Genomic DNA, 20,332 nt, shown 5'->3' with positions numbered 1-20,332 from the left:
TGTGGATGCTACCGATATCGATTGGAACCATTACGTTGCTCTTTTTGATATGTCCTTTTAACTTTAATGTATGGGGCTGCGATATACCTGTCATGGCCAATAATGACACTTGTAGAATATTCTCATTATCTAGTTCTGGAGAAAATTATGGAGAATCTTCAATTTCTTCTACGTCTGATTCTTCATTGTCTGAATCATTGGTTGCTTCACATGTATACAAGTTCTTAGTTTCTTTTCCCTTAGCACATCTATGTTTAGGGTCCCATTTTTCACCACAACATTTGCACTTACCTTGTTTCATTCTTTGCATTTCCAAATTAATTTTGTCTCCTTCACGAAGATGTGGTGGAACATATTTTGTATTATTCGTGTTCGCAGTCTGGAGAAATCTTCATCTCGAATATACTCTTTCTACTTTTGGCCACTACATCTTTTCGTGATTCTTTTCAGTGACTTTTGCTTTCTGTCTTGCTTCTTCTATAGAAGTGATGTCATGAAGTTCACGCTCAGCCTAGAGATGGGGTTTAAGTCTCATGATCTATGATTGAATGATTCGAGTTTATGATAATCAAGGTACTCGTGTAGCTAAAGTATCCCATTCTCGAGTGTATTCATCCACATCTCCTTTTTGTTGCAGTCTGGTGAGTGCTGAGAAAAATTCTTCTTCCTTGACACGTTGGAACCTCTTAAAGAATGCATTTTTGGAATTTCTTCCAACTGATAGCAATTGTCGTCTTCTTCCACCGCATATACCAAGTATATGGTTCGCCTTCCATTTTCTTGGATGTGTGCCTAATATTTTCATCATCATTGTCAATACCGTAAATCTTGAAATATTCTTCGGCTTTATTGAACCATGCGACATTGCATTTCTTGTTACCATCAAATTTAGAGAGCTCTAGTTTTGCTCTTCATTGATATGTAGCCGTTGGTGGAGTGAAGAAAGGGTATTGATTCGAGAACTGCATATTTGAGTATTGATAACAGAGCTGCATATTTTGAAAATTCGTGTTACTATTTTGTTGATTGGGCATGGACGATGCTTTTGGAGACTCGGGGATCTCATGTGAGTCTAATGAGTTTGATGTATCCGAAGAATTTGGATGTTGAGTAGCTTCATTATTCTGAGGTATTTGATCAGGTGTAATCTTCAACTTGTCACAAATACAAGTCAACATCGCCATTGCTCGATCATGAGCTATTGATGTTGCATTATGATTTCAATCCACCTTATTTGAAAGGATTGCATGATCCTTTTTAAATTCATTATGATTCTGCTCGAGTTGATTCTCTATTCTCTTCGTTGAATTCTGGAGTTCCTCGATTTTTTCAGCATGTCTATTGACCTTAGTCTCAAGATCTATCAATTTTTTGTTAAAATCAGCCATCAACATTGATGAAGACATTGATTGGGTATGCGGTGGAGTATACTTATCCATCTTAACCTTCTTCCTTAACCCTAATTTTTTTTCAATTTCTTTTTTAACTAATAATATATATAATATATATATACATAGTTTTTTTATAAACTATTTTTTTTAAACTAGATAATTATAGACAATATAATTTAATAATTATAAAGTTTATATAAATATAAGATAACTATATAGTTATAACTTTATATAACAATAACTTTAACCTAAGTAAATTTAAAAAACTACGTGACTGTTGACGGATTGGAACACCATGGTCATCGGGGTCGGTGGCTCGAGAAGAAATAGAGGGCATGCGATAGGAGCTAGAGATGGTGGCATGGTGAGGGTGAATGGATGGGCGGTTTGGCGCTGTCGGAAGCAGTGACGGTGGACGTGATGCGACAGGTTTGATCAGCGGGAAATGGTAGAGCCAAGGAATAGGGTATTGACGCTGGAAGGTGCGACAAACGGAGCATGGGAGCAGTTGCAGATGGTGGACAGCGACGAGGAGCACAACACCGTGGAGGAAGAAAATCGTTGATGGCGGGGAGAAAAACAAACAGGGGACTACGCAGAACAATGAGCACAGCGGAAAGGTGGGAGAATTATGGTAGCATTTACAGTATGACAGATGAGAGAAAAATAACGGACGCTAAACCAGTGATTACATCAATCGAATGATGCAACGAACAAGCCAGAAGATTGAACTTCTCTGATACCAAATGGAGAGAATAACTCTGATTTTTACTGAATAAATGTATATATATTATTAATGAACTGAATGATGGTTTTTTACAATCAGGCTCCCTAGCTTAGATACTGCCATGGGTACCTTTTCGGGAAAGGGCATGATCTTATGATCGTTCCCTTTCGTCTGATTACTTACAATAAATAATCTTTACAAAAATCATTTTTACAACAAATGATCACTTGTTGTACTTGTTCCCACAAAATATACCACCCTAATGTAGTGCCTCACTCAACATTCTAGATTAAGGACAACAATGGGATCAACCACCACTACCACCTTAGTAGTTGGTCCCCTACTATTATGTGGATGGATATTATTCCCACAAGAGAGGCTTCCCCAGCAGATCTCAAAGATTAGATAACAAAATAATTCACAGGCTAAACTCCCTCCAAGAGTTCTGCTAAATAAACACCCAAAGATGATATTCAATAAAGTAGGGTCAGGGTGAGGTGACAGATAATTAAAGATAACTAGTTCAAAAGAGCTATTGCTAAATTTAGAGGGCTTGAAGAGTCCTAAAAGAGAATCAACTAGATCCCAAACACAAGGTATCATTAAATTATAAATTGTTGTTATAAATTTAGGGTTTTTAATCAATACAATTTATTACAACAATAACAAAATAGCCTAAAATTTGATGATAAGTGAGAAATAAGCAAAGGTTGTTAATGAGTAAACTAAGAAAAAATTTGCAGCAGTTTTTCAATGGATGAAAACACATAAAATAGCTATGAAATCCGAGACGTCAACCCTAAAAAGGTGCCTAAAAATGCATAAAAAATTAGATATTTTTCTTTTTCGAAATAGTAGATGTAGAACCTAACACTAGGACTATGAGGTCCAAGGTATTTTATGCTATTAAATGTAGATTTTTTGTAACCTAACCCTAATTTACCATAGATAACATTAAAAAATATATAATTTAGGGTTTTAAATTTATTAGGATTGACACAATAATAGACTAGTGCCTTTCCTCAATCCCGGGCTAATGGAGTCAAAGGGTGACGCCTATGGAAGCAAACTGTTTGGAATGAGTTATGAGAGAGAAAATGCTACAAAAAGGCTTCTCTTCATCAAACCCTTGAAACTTTCAATCAATTGGAGATAAAAAAAAAGTCAAAAAAGTTAGACTAAAAATCCTTGATGGAAATTGTTACCCACCAAAAGTGGGTAATCCACAAGAGAAAAAATTTCTGCCATTTTTGAGCCAGCAACCCCATGATGGCCCACAGATAGCTTTACAACAAAGCTCTCCACTCATCCTTTGGTCAATGCTCTCTCCCATCTGGCATCCTTCTTGAAGGAATGCGGGTCATCTATTAGAAGGCAGATTAACCATTCTTGTAATCATGTTCTTTCATTTAATGTTACGGGACATATTAATATGGATCACAGGCCAAGATGGATGATTGACCACTCTTGATTGTATCCTTGTTCTCATGCTTCACTAGGGAGGTTATCCTTTGCCCCTAGTCCATACTAACCTCCCATAAGGTCCTTCCTTCAGTAGGGGCACTAATCAGAGGCACTAACTGAGTTAGTGCAAGAAAGATCATCCATACTTTACACTTTCCATCTTTCCATCTTTCCCTTACTATCCATGTCAATTTTCATAGGGTTGTATTGTTCTTTGCTTTGATAATTGCATTTCTTCATCAATACATTAAGTTTACCCCATAGCATCATAACATTATACATATTTACATCATTATTCATTAGCATATGCAACTATGTAAAAAGAACAAATACATCATCGTCAATGCATTGGAACATAAAGGAACAAGAGAAGAAAAGCATGTACACATAAAGACATCGGGATTGGTCAGAGACCAGGGAAAAACCCACTATGGGAAAAACCCTTGCAAATCTTCTTTTAATAGACTGTCATCAAATAATCCAGCAAAAGAGAGTACAATGATCCATATCTTTACAACAACTAGAATATCCATGAAATGCAAGAAACGTGTATGGTTGTAGTTCACATCCATAAATCCTAATTTTAGTGAAATTCTGGTATAAATATCAGTGTCCAACTTTAGTTTTCTCATTTAGGTGTAAAATTCTCTTAATTTCAGTTGAAATTCTAGGAACTACATCACTATTTAATAAACAGTTGGCCATATACATGAATTGATTAACAAAATCACTAAATGAGAATCCTTGAGAGGTCTTTCTCACTAATGATGTCCAGTGAATGATTAACTGTGGGGCACCTGCAGCATCCAACTTTTGCAAATGGAACTTAAACCTTTCAGATTGATGATATAGAAACAAGTAAACTAGAACTGATTGATATTTGAAGGAACCTTCTGCACTAAATTTCAATAATTGATCATGAATTGCATCAGACAAAAATTGACTATAGTTGAATATTATTGAGGGTTTTTTTACCATAAGAGAAAACTGACAGAAAGCCCATGATGACTTCATCAACCCATTGGTCGTTGGGGTATCCTAATAGACATGACACTAAGGAAATGACCTGCCTAGACAATTCAGGGAACATAGTAGCAGAATAGGGAGGATTGGTCCTGGGTAATTCAGAATTCTTAGGCAAGAAAGATTCAAATATATGAGCTATGTCTGAAAATGACAGCTTTTGGTAAACTTCCATTAATGCATCAGTAGAAAATGGATGCAAAGGTTCTTGAAGATTCAGTTGGAGGGCTTGGCAAATTGATTCAGAAGTCACATAGAAAAGGGTTTCATTGTTCTGAGCTATTACAGCTCTTTGGCTAGGTAGATATCAAGCTCCACACCAAGCAATGAATTCTGGGAAATGATAGATTTGTGGGAAACAAAATTGAGGCAATAGGGACTCCCAAAAATAAAATTCATCACTGGTATCTTGGTACTTTTGAAAATCCCAATTGTGAAGTTCATATAGATCGAATTCACAATTAGTCTCTGCAACTTTGAAATGAGTATCTACTAATGGGAGTTCATCCAAGTTAATCACAAGGGGTAAGAGGGGATTATCTGTAACAATTTTTTACTTTCCTTTATGTGAAGCCATTGGGAAAAAAAACAAATTTTTGAGACAATTGATAAGGATTTACTCGGATATAGGACTATTATAGGCCGGAAACAATGGTTGAAGGTTGTTGTTTGTTGGAATTTCTCTTAGAGATGTTCTTCTAATTGTAGCAACAAATAGAATGCAAAAGGTTAATTTGAATAGGTGGCAAAGTTTTATTAGGGAATGAATAATGGTTTGAATTGATTAACTGTTATTGGTGCATAGGATTTAATGCAATGAGAAGTTGGCGGGAATAAATGAATGATAACGGTCATCAACCAGTTTTAGCGGGAGGGGTAGTGGTGGTTATACTTGGCAGAAGACTAGCGGGTGGATAAAAGAGGGAGAAGGAATGGTGAGACAGTAATACCGAAAGAGTGGTTTGCGGGGGGGTGAGTGCGGTAAGTGGTATTGTTGAGGGGGGTTACCGCAATCAACACGGACTTTCCATGTATCCAATGGCGGGATCGAGAAAACCACTTTGCGAAATTTCATGAAACGTTTTTTGGGTTTTGGAGATCTCATGTATTCTAGCCTCTCCACAAGATTTCAAGACTAGAACACATCCGATACTACAAAAACTAACAAAGAACTACATATGACATCCTAATCATAAGAGTACGTACATTAATCAACGAGTGCATCAACTTCAATCAGAAGGAGAACAATCAACATATCTTCTGAAAAATATTAATATCAGTACCATCAAGTCTCATGATAATACTTCATCTTGGAAGGCCTATACACGCAAAATTCTAGAGAAGATTGATTTGGGATGGCGAGATCATTTCACAGTACGACAATTTTGTACCATACTCAAAAGTTCATATCATCTTGTATTATCCAAGATGACAATTCTAAGAATTGAGAAGATAAGAAGGCATTATGAAACAAAAAAAGAAACAAAGCCTTTGTCATCAATAAGATTTGAGGACAAAGCTTTTCTAAAGGGGAATGTAATATTATGAACATAAATATGTATAAATAATAATGAATAATAGTTATTCAAAGAAAGCCATGTCCTTCCATGAACAGTCATGTCCGCCTTTTCATAACTATTAATTATTATTATTAACTATTATTCATTATTATTTGGAAATAATAATGAATAATAGTTAATAATAATAATTAATAATTATGAAAACGCATGTTTCAAAGCATATGACTATGAAAATTCCTGAATCTAACACATCAGAAACCCCTACTGCAATTTCTGGTTTATTATCCCCTACGTGTTCTTTACATTAACAAGTTATTTAATTTCATAAATATCGAAGTAAACACAAATGCAGCCTTCACAGATATAAAGATCATGCACTGAAATAAACTGAGACAATAACACAAGGGACACCGTTATTTTTGGACAATTGCCCCTGGAAAACCCCGATGTAGGAAAACCGGTGCAGCATATAGAGGATTTGTATTATTAAGCAGATTTCTTAATACAACTAGGGTGTCAGAAATGGCTCATCCTTCAAAGAATATCCTTGGTAGTAGTACCTCTCTCCGGAGACAGATATTCCAACAAATCAACGACCGGATGATCAACCCCACAGTGACTTTGACTGTTCCTTGTGCTGGACAACGAAAGTTGCTCCAAGAACTGCTCTAGAACTGCATCACCATCTTTGGAACTGCGTCACCCTCTCCCAGCTCAAGATCTGCTAATCAGCTCCTACTCTGCCCCAAAGAGTCTCCCAACGTTGCCTTTGCGTCCTCTGCGTCAGCTTCTACGACATTTGCGTCAGCCTCTATGGCCCTCTGCATCCTCTGCGCTGGCTCCTCAAGCCTCTGCGTCAGCGCTTCTTGGGCCTGCGCTGCCTCGTCTCGCACTTCACTGCCTCTCTGCTATGTATTCTTCAACCTTGGATCGAAATCCCTTGTTGAACTGCCCCTCACTGCAACTGATCTCTAACTCAATTTCCTCAGCAAACCCAACCCCAGAAAATCGAATTCTTGATCTCTCTTGGTGTGTCTCCAACTAACCCTCAAGCCTCCTCTTATACTTTTCTTGTTAACGAATCAACGGTCGAGATTAAGTCCCTAATCAACGGCTAAGATTGGAACTGGCTTGATCCTTGTCACTAAGAACTTTCTCACCCATTTTATATTAATACACGTTAGTATTTTTATTTTCCTAAGTTTAGACTTAGGAACCCATTAAAAATATTTATTATTTTAATATCTCTTCATCCGGGTGGAATTTCTCCAAACGATTTCTGGGACTTGGAGATTTCATGTGCCTTAGCCTCTCCACCAAATTTCATGGCTAGAGCACATCTTATGCTACCAAAAATCAACACTCCCTCCTAGCGAGGAATGTGCTCTAGCAATGCTTCACCATAGAAGCATCACACTGATCCTGCGCATCAGTCCTCTGTGTTGATGCTTGGCCTGCTGCCTCACATCCACTGCACGGTTGCTTCCTGTACTGTTGCCCATGACACTGCCACTGCCACTGCTAAATCTGTATTGTAGCGCCCTCTCAACATGCTGCATCATGCTGCCCATAGCACTACCACTGCTAACTGTTGCATTGCAACTCAGTTACCGAGAAGTAAGTAATTGACTTCACCCAAACGCTGACATCCTAGTCTGTCTGGAAGCCTCGTGATGCTAAAGCTACCTCTACTGCTATCTTGTGCTCCCTCTGCTGCCATTGCTCTGCTGCAACCTCCTATATGCCTCTCACACTGTTGCAACCTCCACTGTGCTGCTACAAACTTCTGCACTCTAGCACTGCCTTGCCGCTCCATCACACCTTGCTCCACCCGACCCCTGTCATCATGCTACTGTCGTTAAAGGCTCCCGTAGCCGATTGTGATCCAAGAGTTTGGGCACCTCAATGTTGAAGTTTCTAACTTTACTTAGTTTAGAAACCCTTCATGCACTTTTTCTGATTTATTCCTACCTACTTGTTATTTTTCTTTAACAAGTTATTTACAAAGTAAATACTGAAAATAAACACCAGTGCATGCTCAACATATTACAGATCAACAACTAAAAGAAACAAGAACAAACAAACCATATGACACCATTATTTTTGGACCAATGTCCCCGGAAAAACCCAATGCAGGAAAACCGGTGCAGCTATCTGAGGGTTTTCTTATTAAGCAATATCAGAGTACAATCTGGGTGCCGAAACTGGCCTACCCAACAGAGAATTTCCTTAGCAACTATACCTCACAGTTTGAGATAAATCTCCTGGCTGAAACCCCAGAAAACCCTTCCGACAGCTCTTCAGCACAAAACTGCTCCTGCAACCCCAGTGTTTGCCCAATCTGGACTACGTTAGCCCCTCTCTATCTCACGTTGGCCCTGCGTCAACCTTTCTTGGCCTGCGTCAGCCCCAAGAGGCCCTGCGTCAGCGTTTTGGGACTCTACATAGACACGCTGGCCTCTCTGGTGCTCTGCACGGCACTTGGCTGCCTCTGCATGGCCCTGCGTGAGCCCTTGCTGGCTCTGCGTCTCTCTCCTTGGCTGCTGCGCTGCTCTCTTGACACAATCTCTGCTTCTCTATTTCTCTGTACTTAATGCCCCTCAGCTGCTCTCCCGATCACTGATTCTATCTCTCTTAGCAAACCCCGCTCTAGAGAATAAAATGACTGATCATCTGGTGTGTTCTCCAAGTGACCCTCAAGCCTCCTCTTATACTTTTCCTGTTGACATATCAACGGCCGAGTTTAAGTCCCTAATCAACAGCTAAGATTAGATCTAGCTTGATCAATGTCTTTTGGACCATTCTAACACAGTTTCATATTAATACACATTAATATTTTATTTTCCCAAGTTTAGACTTAGGGACTCCATTAAAAATATTAATTATTTTAATATCTCCTGATTTGTTTAGAATCTGACCAAACCCTTTCTGGGTATTGGAGATCTCATGTGCCTCAACCTCTCCACCAAATTTCGTGGCTAGAGCACATCCGATGCTAACCCAAATCAACACTCAAGGATCCTGCCCCTTTACTTTTGTAGTCCTCTCCACTACAGCTTTATGTCTCCCCACCTCTTCTCTAGAGGCGCATGAGCACTCATGGCACAATCGTCATCAGTCCCGACATCCTTCTTTGCCTTTGTTGGAGTTGCCTTTGAGTTGGAAGCTTCTCCCTTGCATTTTTTCCTAGTGAACTGAGATGCATAATGTCCCAGCTCCCCACAGTTGAATCACTTGACCTTGTAGATATCTTTATTCTTCCTCTTCTGAACCCCCTGTTGTCTCGCAGATGCTAGAGCTGCATCCTCCTCCTCCTCTTTCTTGATTCGAACTCCCTTACCGCTACTCCCCGCCTTAGTCAACCTCCTGATCTCTTCCTGTCGAAGAGCTGCCCACATCTCCTCCCAACTGGGGAGAGTCGCTTTGCCCAAAATGTTTTGGACAAACGTCTCCCAGTCCTCGGAGATTGCATTCAGAGCAATCCTGACCATAAACCCTAGATCTAGTGTAGACCCCACGAAAGTAAGTTGGTCACGAATTCCTTGCAACCTGAGAAGGAACAGATCTATCTCCTCTCTTTTCTGCATTTGATATGACCTCAGCTGATTCTCTAATAATATCTTTCGCTACACAAAAGAGCCCTAGTATAGGGTGGTCAACGTCTGCCACATCTCCCTTGGTGTGTTCTTCTCAGCAATATGTGGTATGACATGATCCTTGACCCCGTCTAGAATCATGCATTTCACTTTTGCCTCGGCCTCCTCATACTTCTCATTTGCATTCAGGTCAAGTAGGACAGCTACGATTTTCAAGGTATAGTCCTTAATGCGATGTTTATCTAGGATTGTCAGGATCCTGGCCTTCCAAATGACAAAATTGGAAGCCTCGTCCAATCTGTCCTGATCCCTTAATCCGTTCACTGCCATCTCTGCTCCTCTTCTCTAGGCTCCCTTTGAGTCTTGATTTCTCTCTCAGAAATCCTCTCACCAATTGTCGAATCACTCCTCTCCAATCCTCCTTTTCCGCTACAACTAGAATCTAGATTTCTTGGCTAGAAATCTATTGAGGTAGTGCTTCCCTTTACCTTGGTTCAGTCTCCTTAGACACTGTTCTGCACTCACAGAAACAGTGTCCCACCAGCTCCTCAAATCAAAATGTGCACAGCTCCCTTAGCCCCGGCAATTGAAGAATCTGAGCCCTTCTGGCTCCATGCAATCACAATGATCGTTGGATCAGCTCCTCCTGGCCACAGCGTCAATCCTTCCTGGCTGAGAAAGATGACTTGGCACTACATAGGCCTGATCTGCCCTTCCTCTGCCTATGCGCTCACCTAGACAGCGGACGCAGCTATTGCGTGGGCTCCTCCCAACTACTGTGTCACCCTCTCTTGGCTCAGAATGTTGACGCAAGCACTGCGTGAGCCTCTGCGTCACCTTCTTTGCACTGCATCACTCCTTCTACGTCTCTGGCTCCAGAACAACGTTGTCTCTCGGGACAGTTGCTTCTCTGCTGCAGACTCTCAGATTTCTCGGTTGATGCCTTCAGTCACCTGTGATCTGCAATCGCTCTGATACCATATGAAAAACCCTGAATCTAACACATCAGAAACCCCTACTGCAATTTATGGTTTACTATCTCCTACTTGTTCTTTACATTAACAAGCTATTTAATTTCATAAATATCGAAGTAAACACAAATGTAGCCTTCACAGATATACAAATCATGCACTGAAATAAACTGAGACAATAACACAAGGGACACCATTATTTTTGGACAATCGTTCCCGGAAAAACCCAATGCGGGAAAACTGGTGCAGCATATAGAGGGTTTGTATTATTAAGCAGATCTCTGAATACAACTAGGTTGCCAGAAATGGCTCACCCTTCAAAGAATATCCTTGGTAGTAGTACCTCTCTCTAGAGACAGATATTCCGGAAAATTAGCAACCGGATGATCAACCCCACAGTGACTGACTATTCCTTGTGTTGGATAGCGAAAGTTGCTCCAAGCACTGCTCTAGAACTACTTCACCCTCTCCCAACTCAGGATCTGCTGATCAGCTCCCCGTCTGCCCCACAGAGTCTCCCAGCCCTGCCTCTGAATCCCTCTAGGTCCTCTACGTCAGCCTCTACAGCCCTTTGCATCCTCTGCATGGGCTCCTCAAGCCTCTGCGTCAACCCTTCTTGGGCCTGTGCTGCCTCTTTCGGCACTTCACTGCCTCTCTGCTATGTATTCTTCGGCCTTGGATCAAAAACCCTTGTTGAACTGCCCCTCACTGCAATTGATCTCTAACTCGGTTTCCTCAACAAACCCAACCCCAGAAAATCGAATTTTTTATCTCTCTTGGTGTGTCTCCAACTGACCCTCAAGCCTCCTCTTATACTTTTCCTGTTGACGAATCAACGGCCGAGATTAAGTCCCTAATCAACGACTAAGATTAGAACTAGCTTGATCCTCGTCACTTAGAACATTCTCACCCATTTTATATTAATACACAATAATATTTTTATTTTCCTAAGTTTAGACATAGGAACCCATTAAAAATATTAATTATTTTAATATCTCTTCATTCGGATTGAATTTCTCCAAATGATGTCTGGGTCTTGGAGATTTGATGTGCCTTAGCCTCTCCACCAAATTTCATGGCTAGAGCACATCCGATGCTACCAAAAATCAACAATGGTTGTTCAAGGAAGGGTGCCAACCTAGGTATATAAACAAAGGCCCTCATTTGTAACCAATATATCATATCAATTGTACATTCAAAAATTCTTATATAAATATATTACTTTGTCCTATGATGGATATTCTCATATTTCAGATAGTATGAGTATTCGTGTGCGTATTAACCATGTTCATTACATCCTCAACATGCTTTAGCCACCTACTTTAAGTTCAACTTTTTGATGCTCATTCATGCATTTGCTTAACTTGTGTCATGCTCTAGAGTCTTCTTAGGTGATGTTTGACCCTTATCCTGCCATAAACCATGCCCTAGACATCTCTTGGAGTGGAACTCATCTTCTTTGACTCCCTGGCTGCTCACATCATTCATCAATGCAGTTCCAAACAAGCCTCCATCAAGCCAACAGTGATCCTTCACACCTTTTACCTTGACCCAAATGATGAGAAGTGTTCACACAATCTATAACAAGGTGCATGGCCTCCATGTGTCTCCCACACTTGCAACTACCACCGAACTTCAAGGGTTTGTTGTAATATTGAGATAATAAATACCCATGAAAATGCAAAATGAACCGTGCATTTTTAAAGGGTAACATGTCCTACAACCCTTGGTAATAAAGACATTCAACCATTTTCTTGGAGAATATTTGCATGTGTTTAGTGTAAGAAATTAAGAATTTCCATACTTCCATAGACTCTTGCTTTTAATGACACTTTTTCATAAAATTTAAGTTGTAGTACTTGAATATTTTCATTCACCCTGTGCACTTTCATTCATACATATTTGGACACCGTAAGGCACTGGTTAATTTAGTTAGGCTATTTAATCATTCACAAAAAACAAAACTATTTAATTTCCTCTATTTTCATGCATCCTAGGACTATAGGGCATATAGATTAGGCATTTTAGTTTGTCGTTAGGTAATTTTATGTCTTAAAAGAACATGATTAGCTCGTTGTTTTCTCGATTTTTGTGCAGAGAAAGAAACTAACATTTTCTCAATTTGTGTGCATTAAGAAAACTTAAACCACTGAAAATTCAAAAAACAGCAATTAATTTAGCATTTACAGCATTAAAAACAGATATTACAGCCTGTTGTAATTTCTGCTTTGCACATTAAATAGGTTGTTTCCAGCATAGGCTGCATTGGGTTGCATAACCACACTTACTGTTAAATTTCTACATCATTTTCCATGCATTAATTTTTGCATTTGTGGCAATTTCAACTTGCTTTTTCTATTTTAATTGCAGATTTATAACAGAAAAGCAAGGTTTATTTAGACTTAAGGTGTTATTAATCAATTATTGTTTCTAGTATTGACCCCTCAGATCATTTAGAGATAGCCCCCTAACATTTGTAAGCACTACTTTAAAGTGACAAGAAATAAGTGGGGTGACAGTGGCTTATTGCCTGGTGTTATCCAAACTCCCTTCAGCATTTGCAGGGTGGGACTTTCCAGGTGATAACAGTCTCCTCCTGGGATGCACTTGGATTATTAGGGACAACTGCAAATCTTTGTGGCACACAATTCAGTTGTCTTCTATTCGCTTCATGTTGAACATACAGCATAATACTACTTTTCATGGGAAACCAACCCCTCTTAGCCCAGAGAGATTGAGACTCTTTAACCAGAAACTGACTTTTCTTATTAAAGTCATGTTCAGTTTTTTCCACTGAGATGTGGACTCCCTTCCTTTGGGGGCACAGGCTCATATATTCAATTTTTTGGCCTTTTCAATGTTCAGGAGAAGAAATTCCTGCTGTTAGATTGTTGTAAATCTCTCTTTATTCCATGTAGCTATTGGTTCAAATAAGCAATATCCGACGCATTTCACAGAATTCAGAAAAGTAGTAGTCCTTGTGTTTGTCTTTTCTTTTGTTGGATAAAAAAGGCCCATTTGCGACCTGAGTTAATTAAAAATATATAAAAAATTAAAAAAAACTAAAGCACATCAAACACCCTTGAAGGAATTGGACGTGGCCTTGGTCCTTGGTGCAAAAGTCACCTGCACCCTAAGACCGAAATAAATTATTTGCAATAACAAAAAAGAAGGTATTTGAAAGCCTTGGTTGACCTGTAAACACTTTACACCATCAAGATTATAGTTCCAAACTGCAGTAAGAGTTGTTTCAGTCACCATATAGCCCCCAGACCACTTTCATGTAACCTACATATCAACCATGTAATTTTAACAAAACAAAATATCAACACTTCTCACCTGTGAAACATTCGTTATAACTCGAGCAAGCATATAAACCAAAGCAACCTGATAATATAAAGCCTTTTTGAACCAGTAAAACCATGAAATCCTTTTCCAACTTTTCGGTTCTTTGTGATGTTGCAACCTGTAGGAAAATCAGTTTCATGAGTTGTTGTCCTTGGACATACACTTTTTTATGGAAACCACTACCCTCAAGACATTGAAAAGCATACTACAAAATTATATGCTGTCATCTATAACTGCAAAAAGCTTCAACCTGGCTGTAGAACAATATTTGGCTATATTAATACAACATTAAAATAAACAATATTTTATAAAGCTACTACCCACCTCGGCTCTTTAACCCCAACATGAAATATGATCACAAAAAGGCTGCCAATAATGATTGATAAAACTGCAATCCAGCGATACTGTCCAATAAAAAAACAAAAGTTCATTCTGAAACCTTTGAGGCAGGACAACCACAGCCATCTTTGGTGCAGTAAAAACAAAGTTGAGATTGCACCCTAGGACATACCTGTTTCTCAATGCCAACAGAATCATTGCCTGATATAAATTTGAACACGATGAATGCAATTGCAAAAAGTAAAAGGTTTGCAACCTATATTTCCCCAAAAAAGAGAAGAAGAATAAGCAGTGTAATAACAGGAGATTCAATGAACCAAACAGAGCATTATGCACACTAGAAACATCTAACTGAAAGCTTCCAGTCACTAATGCGGAAATTTGAAATGAAACCCAAGCTAAACCAATAGAGACATACCATGGTAAAAGCATTACGACAACTGCTGAGAGCCACCCTACTAGTAGAATTTGCTGTGACGCAATTCACCATTGCCCTTTAGGATGATAAATATGTATTAGTTAATAATAAAAAAATGCATTGCATTCTAAAGCTTTAGATAAATCCAAAAAAGTTGTGCATAAGTTAAATAACTTTCTTATCTTTATGGATAATATCCAAATATGCAGTGAAGATCAAATGTGAGATCAGGACAGCAACGTCGAGTACTGACTAAACTTATTACATGTGAGAGACTTGAGTAGCAGCCCATCCAATGTTGAAGATTGCAGCAAAGATACTATATCCAATTGTGCGTACTGTAATAGAGTTCGTCCCAAGAATTGTACATACCAAGCAAGTCCCGAACACACAGGAAAATGACACAGCAACTAAAAGTGATCCACCACCATGCCACACTTTAAAACGACCAAACCTATCAATCTGAAACATGTAATTTTATGTAAACAAAAAAGGAACTAAATCTGACAGAATCTTGAAAATAAAAAACTAGAAATGTAAATTATCAGAAAGTTGAAATGATAGAAAGCTTTTATTAATGTCCACTAGGGGCCAAAATCAACCAATCAGAAGGAAAGAGATACAACTAGCAGTAGAGACACTCACACAGGAGCCCCATGCCCCTGTATATATGCTAATCTAGTCAATATAGTTAAGAAAAAATTAAAATAGGTTTTTATTAAAAATAGACATATCGACAGTTTAAATTAAGATATCCTTCAGAGGGAAAAGGAGATGACAAGTTACTTTCAGCGGAGATGCTTTGCAATTTCATTTGGGAAAATCGATTGATTTCAGGTTCCAACCAAATTTGACAATTTCCATAAGGATGTACACTCTCTTGAGATTGGGGTTAAGGCAGATATGTCTGCACTCCTTACCTATGTAGGGAGAGGAGGTAATCTATGTTACAGCTGCCTAGCACATTGATCAGTACACCTTAATGTACACCATTTCTGTGACGTATTGTGCCATAAAATGCAGTTTTAGAAGGAAAAGAATCTAGCAAACAAATACCAAAAGACCCCTACATAGAGATTTAAAGGCCATCTCAAACTCAAGGACCCCAAGATACATCAATCTTTAAGAGACAAACTCATATCAGTAGTTTCTACATGGAAAATTAAGTATCATCCATGTACTCCACTGAGTGTTCAAGTAAGAGAGTTAGTGGGCAAGTCACTCTAACTGAACCATATGCCCATCCTAGTATCCAAGGCCAACACAAACAAGAAGAAGAGAGTAATTCAATATCCAAATGTAGAAAACTAGACTTTGGTGTCAAACTCCCTTTTGGATCTTCCTTCATATTTACATATACATGGTCTAGACTTTGTAGGTCATTTGATTGGCGGTAATTACCTTGAATATCTTCTCAGGATCCCTTTGGGACAGCTAAAGGTCAGATCCCATTGACTCCGGATAGAGACAAGTTACATATACCACAATTTGATAGGATCTACCTGGTGAGCCACCTTCAGAAGCCAGAGACAAAGATGGACCTCATTTTTCAATGTCCCCTATACGATGAGATCAAAGGATGTTATCGCTGCCTCTATAGAGACTCGGTTAGCTCCATCTCTACTTTCTTCTGGTACCAAGATCATAGATGCTTAGCCCTCCTCATTGGCAAAACTTTCAGCCACAAAATTTAGCTCCTGCACTCCATGCCCCGCCCTAGGATGACCAGACCAAGTACCTCATACTTCCTTGTTGATAGGTCAAATCGGAGCAACAAACAACAAGCAGAGTTCCAGAGCACACCAGACAACAGGATGGTGAGGCCCCAAGTTTCTCCTTAGCCTTTTCCTCTAGGAGACCACCCAATATTATTGAGAAGAACTCAAAGGTATTGGTCTGCATATCAAGCCACACATCTTCAAAGCATAAGAGAGATCATCTTCAAATGGTTCCGGAGTAGAGCACACCCCAAGCATCAGAGTACCTCCTAGATCTAGAGGAGCAACCAAAGATCCATTCAAAGTTTCCTAGTTTCAATGTCGGACGTTAGGAGTATCCCTTGTTCATACCTCCCCCCCCCCACAAATCATGTAGTCAAGCTCCTCGATGGTTCCAAAAGACTCCAACAGTGAGGCAGTGCCCAATTCCCCCCTTCCCTTGGCCATGAAACTCAGAAGACCTTGACATGATCAACCTCACTATCCAATCTCCTTTTCAAACTCTTTCTCTCTCTTGTCAAGTTCTTGGGTTTGGTAGTCCACCTTTCCAACCTTGGACAAACTCACTTAGTGTTTTGTATGACCATACCTTTGTCACAATTTTATACATATGTTCTAATTTTATACTTATGTAGGTTTCTTTCTTTGTATTATTTTCGACACTTTCTAGCAGTTGCTCTAGCACTCCCACAATGTATTTGTTACCCACCACCAGTGGGTGACCCCATAGGAGAATTTTTTCTCCTAGATTTGTCTTCAGCCGGCAGTCGGCAGCCCTGACAGCCACCAGTGTAGCTGATGTGTACCAGTTTATCTCCGCTCCCTGAGCCAGTTGTATGTCCCCTCGCCCATCTGTGGAGATCGTATGTTTGAAGGTGGGTCATTCAATCCTAAAGGTATGTCTTTCATTGTGCAATTGGGTGCTTATGCTTGTTTTTCTTGGGCACACTTGGGTATGGACTATTGGGTGACTTGGAAGGAGGAAGGGTTTCAACTATAGTCTTATTCCCTCACATTAAATGTGGGGTTAATCCTCAACCCTAGTCCCATGGGATCTCCCCTACTGGCTTACATTTTTAGGATGTGCACTACTTGGAAAATCTCGATTTTGGTAGTGTGGTCTCGTTTTCCTGTTCCACATTTATCACCCCCCTCCGCACATTACATTACCTATCTCATCATCTTCCCTCTCTGGGTCCACATGACCACTGTGTCCACAAGGCTCTGGTACTCCCCTCCCCTTGTCCACATGTCTAGGTCGAGCCTAGAATGATGCCCCAGAGGTTGATGTAGATAAAAAAAAGAAAAGATAACAGCATATCATGACCACATACAAAAGGAAATAATACCACAATGACAATAAAATTTTAGCATGTGGGCAAAAGCCAAACATGAAGCTCTACCCCTTATCATTGTGGCCATCATCCTGGTTCCAAGGGCCCCTATGAGTGCCCCCTGCATCATTAAGGAGCCCAATCATATCCCAAACCTTGGTAGGCGATGAACTGCCCCACCTTAAGGGGGTAATCACTGCTATATCATACATAACATGATCTCATCCCTTGGAGCCCCAAGCAATAAAATAAAAGAAAATCAATCAAAGGCAAAAGGAAAATGAAGAAGGGTGGCAAAATAAAGGTCGAGGTAACTCATTTACCATGATTGCTCCCTCCTACATTCAGAGACCCAAATATGTGGACATCCCTCATCGTTACTATCCTTGAGCCCATTGCATTTGGCCTTGAGACCCCTGTGTCCAATCCGCCTCATCATTATCGACATGACACCTACCACTTGAAGGATGTACCTTGGACATGTCCTTTCCTTTAGGGGTTGGGAACACCTAATAGGGTTGTTTATTAGCCACTCCTAGTCCTACCTAGGGATGTAACACCTTTACATGCTCAAAGCCCCAAATTTGGAAGGGAAACCAACTACGAAGTCTCATTTGTGCCCTTGACTATCAAGTTTGATTCACTTAGATGCGCTAATGAATTATTGTACGTAAAGGTGAGGAGACACATTGGATCTTATACAGGAAAACCCTTCGGTAAGTTTTCTCTTATTGAAGCTTCTTTCTTGATCAATGCCAAACCCTAGACCCTTGACTAGAAGATCCTCCAAGCACAAGTCAAGTCCTTCCTTTTCTCTGCACTATGTTCCCCGGCACTTTGTCTACCTCCTTTCGGCACTTTGTTCCCCGACACTTCGTCCTTCTTCTGGCACTTCGTTCTTCCTTCTACTATAAGTAGATCTTCTAGGAGAGATACTTTTACTTAGTGATATCCTTCACCTAAGGATACTCATTCCTTCTCTAGATCATCCGAGTTCTTTCTTGATGTATGGTGGTAGGCTGAGTGTGACAGCATTGCAGCCCTAATCTTCGCACGTGTGAGAGTTCTTGTTGTAGTTATAGGGCTCCCTCTAACTTCGCTTGAGGTCCTTCTCTCTTCGCTTGGATAGGAGGCCTAGTAAGCCTAGTTTGAAGCCCAAACAATGATGGATGAGCAACCTTAATGTTGTTGTTGTAGTGACCGCAATCAGCCCTTTTATTTCTCGCACGTGTGGCTGCAGCTTACCCTAAAATAGTCCTTAATACTTCGGTTATCTTTCCTCCTTCGCTGCTCTAGAGGCTCCCTTAAACTTGACTTTTCCACCCTTTACTTGGCTACACTTGCTCGTTTATTTTAGAGATGATCTTCACTATCTTTGGAAGAGTGGACAGCCTCTATATATAGAGGACTATCACTCCTTTAGGCCGAATCGTAAGCCAACTTGTTGCACCAGGCCGACTTGACTTTTGTTGTTGCAGTAGGTGCTTTTAATGGTGCCATTGCTTCTTTTGATGGTGTCTTTGCTAGGAGACTTGACTTTGCTTGGAGGTGTCTTCTTTGACTCTTATACATAAATATACATAATTTAACATGCCCTTAAGGTCTTCAACATAATTATTTTGACTCTTTGACCTTCCTATAGCACTTTGACATGTGCTAGACCTACTTCAATGAGCAAGAAACTCGTTGACATATATTATAAAAATAATATTTCTTTTCTTGAATAAATACAAATATCAAAAGTACATTTATGAAGACCGAACCTAGTTACGTTTCCTTCAACACAACGAGCCCTTCTACATCATGACTTTATTATTGCGAGTCATTTTGGATGGTTATTCTTCACTATATGAGCTACTTGGTGGGCTTGTCACCAAGGATATGTTATTTTGCACATTAAAATAATGTTTAGGGGCATCTTAGGCTAATTCAAGTTAGATATAGGATCATATAAATAGAGATCTCTCCCATTGCGAGAGATCATCATCATCACACTTGGATCTCTTTGTAAAAAGAACTTTGCACTTCTTTCTCTTGGACGAAATTGGATGTCTTTGATGCATTTCGATATTTTTGGGAGCTAATTTTGCTTTCTCTTGGAGCTGCCTCTTTATCTTTGGTTGGATATATCTCTTGTTATCTTGTAAGTAATTTTTGTTGAAGATTCGTCATAAGAGAATGTCTAATGTGTGGAATTATTGCAACTAGCTAGTTCTTTTGTGCCCTAATTTATTGAAAATCATTGTAAAGATTGTTAGATTGTGAAATTGCACATGTTACTCATTGAATAACAAGTAGATGAATGTTCCTAGTGGATTGAAATTTGATTTTCTTCCATGAAACTCCATTGACCTTGGGTGGGTAATTGTTGAAAAGAAGGTGCTAGGGTATCACTTTTTAACCTCTTTCAGGACAAATTTGACGAATTTTGAAACATTAGTGGTTCCATACCGAAGGGAAGTATCCACTGGTGCAAGGAAGCA

At 39.6% G+C, this 20,332-nt stretch overlaps 1 protein-coding gene across 5 annotated transcripts in view; it reads right to left on the bottom strand.

The window, feature by feature from the left end:
- Positions 1 to 20,332, bottom strand: part of LOC149187742 (uncharacterized) — a 213,665-nt gene that overhangs the window by 70,053 nt on the left and 123,280 nt on the right. For 4 of the 5 annotated variants that reach the window (XM_089411459.1, XM_089411460.1, XM_089411458.1 and 1 more), the window contains exons 4-8: positions 15,063 to 15,259; positions 14,798 to 14,873; positions 14,552 to 14,635; positions 14,365 to 14,444; positions 14,032 to 14,158 (exon numbers count right to left, since the gene is read on the bottom strand). In XM_089411459.1, the coding sequence (XP_089267585.1) occupies positions 14,032 to 14,158; positions 14,365 to 14,444; positions 14,552 to 14,635; positions 14,798 to 14,873; positions 15,063 to 15,259 (564 nt within the window). The remainder of the gene's footprint in view (positions 1 to 14,031; positions 14,159 to 14,364; positions 14,445 to 14,551; positions 14,636 to 14,797; positions 14,874 to 15,062; positions 15,260 to 20,332) is intronic. The other variant, XM_089411462.1, reaches the window with a different exon arrangement.

The sequence above is a fragment of the Pinus tabuliformis genome, chromosome 3_1, assembly GCF_031772625.1.
Source record: "Pinus tabuliformis cultivar Carrire ecotype Pingquan chromosome 3_1, CPIR1, whole genome shotgun sequence".
Classification (NCBI taxonomy): domain Eukaryota; kingdom Viridiplantae; phylum Streptophyta; class Pinopsida; order Pinales; family Pinaceae; genus Pinus; species Pinus tabuliformis.
Note: the sequence above shows the minus strand (reverse complement) of the source record. Positions and strands in the feature narration are given on the sequence as shown.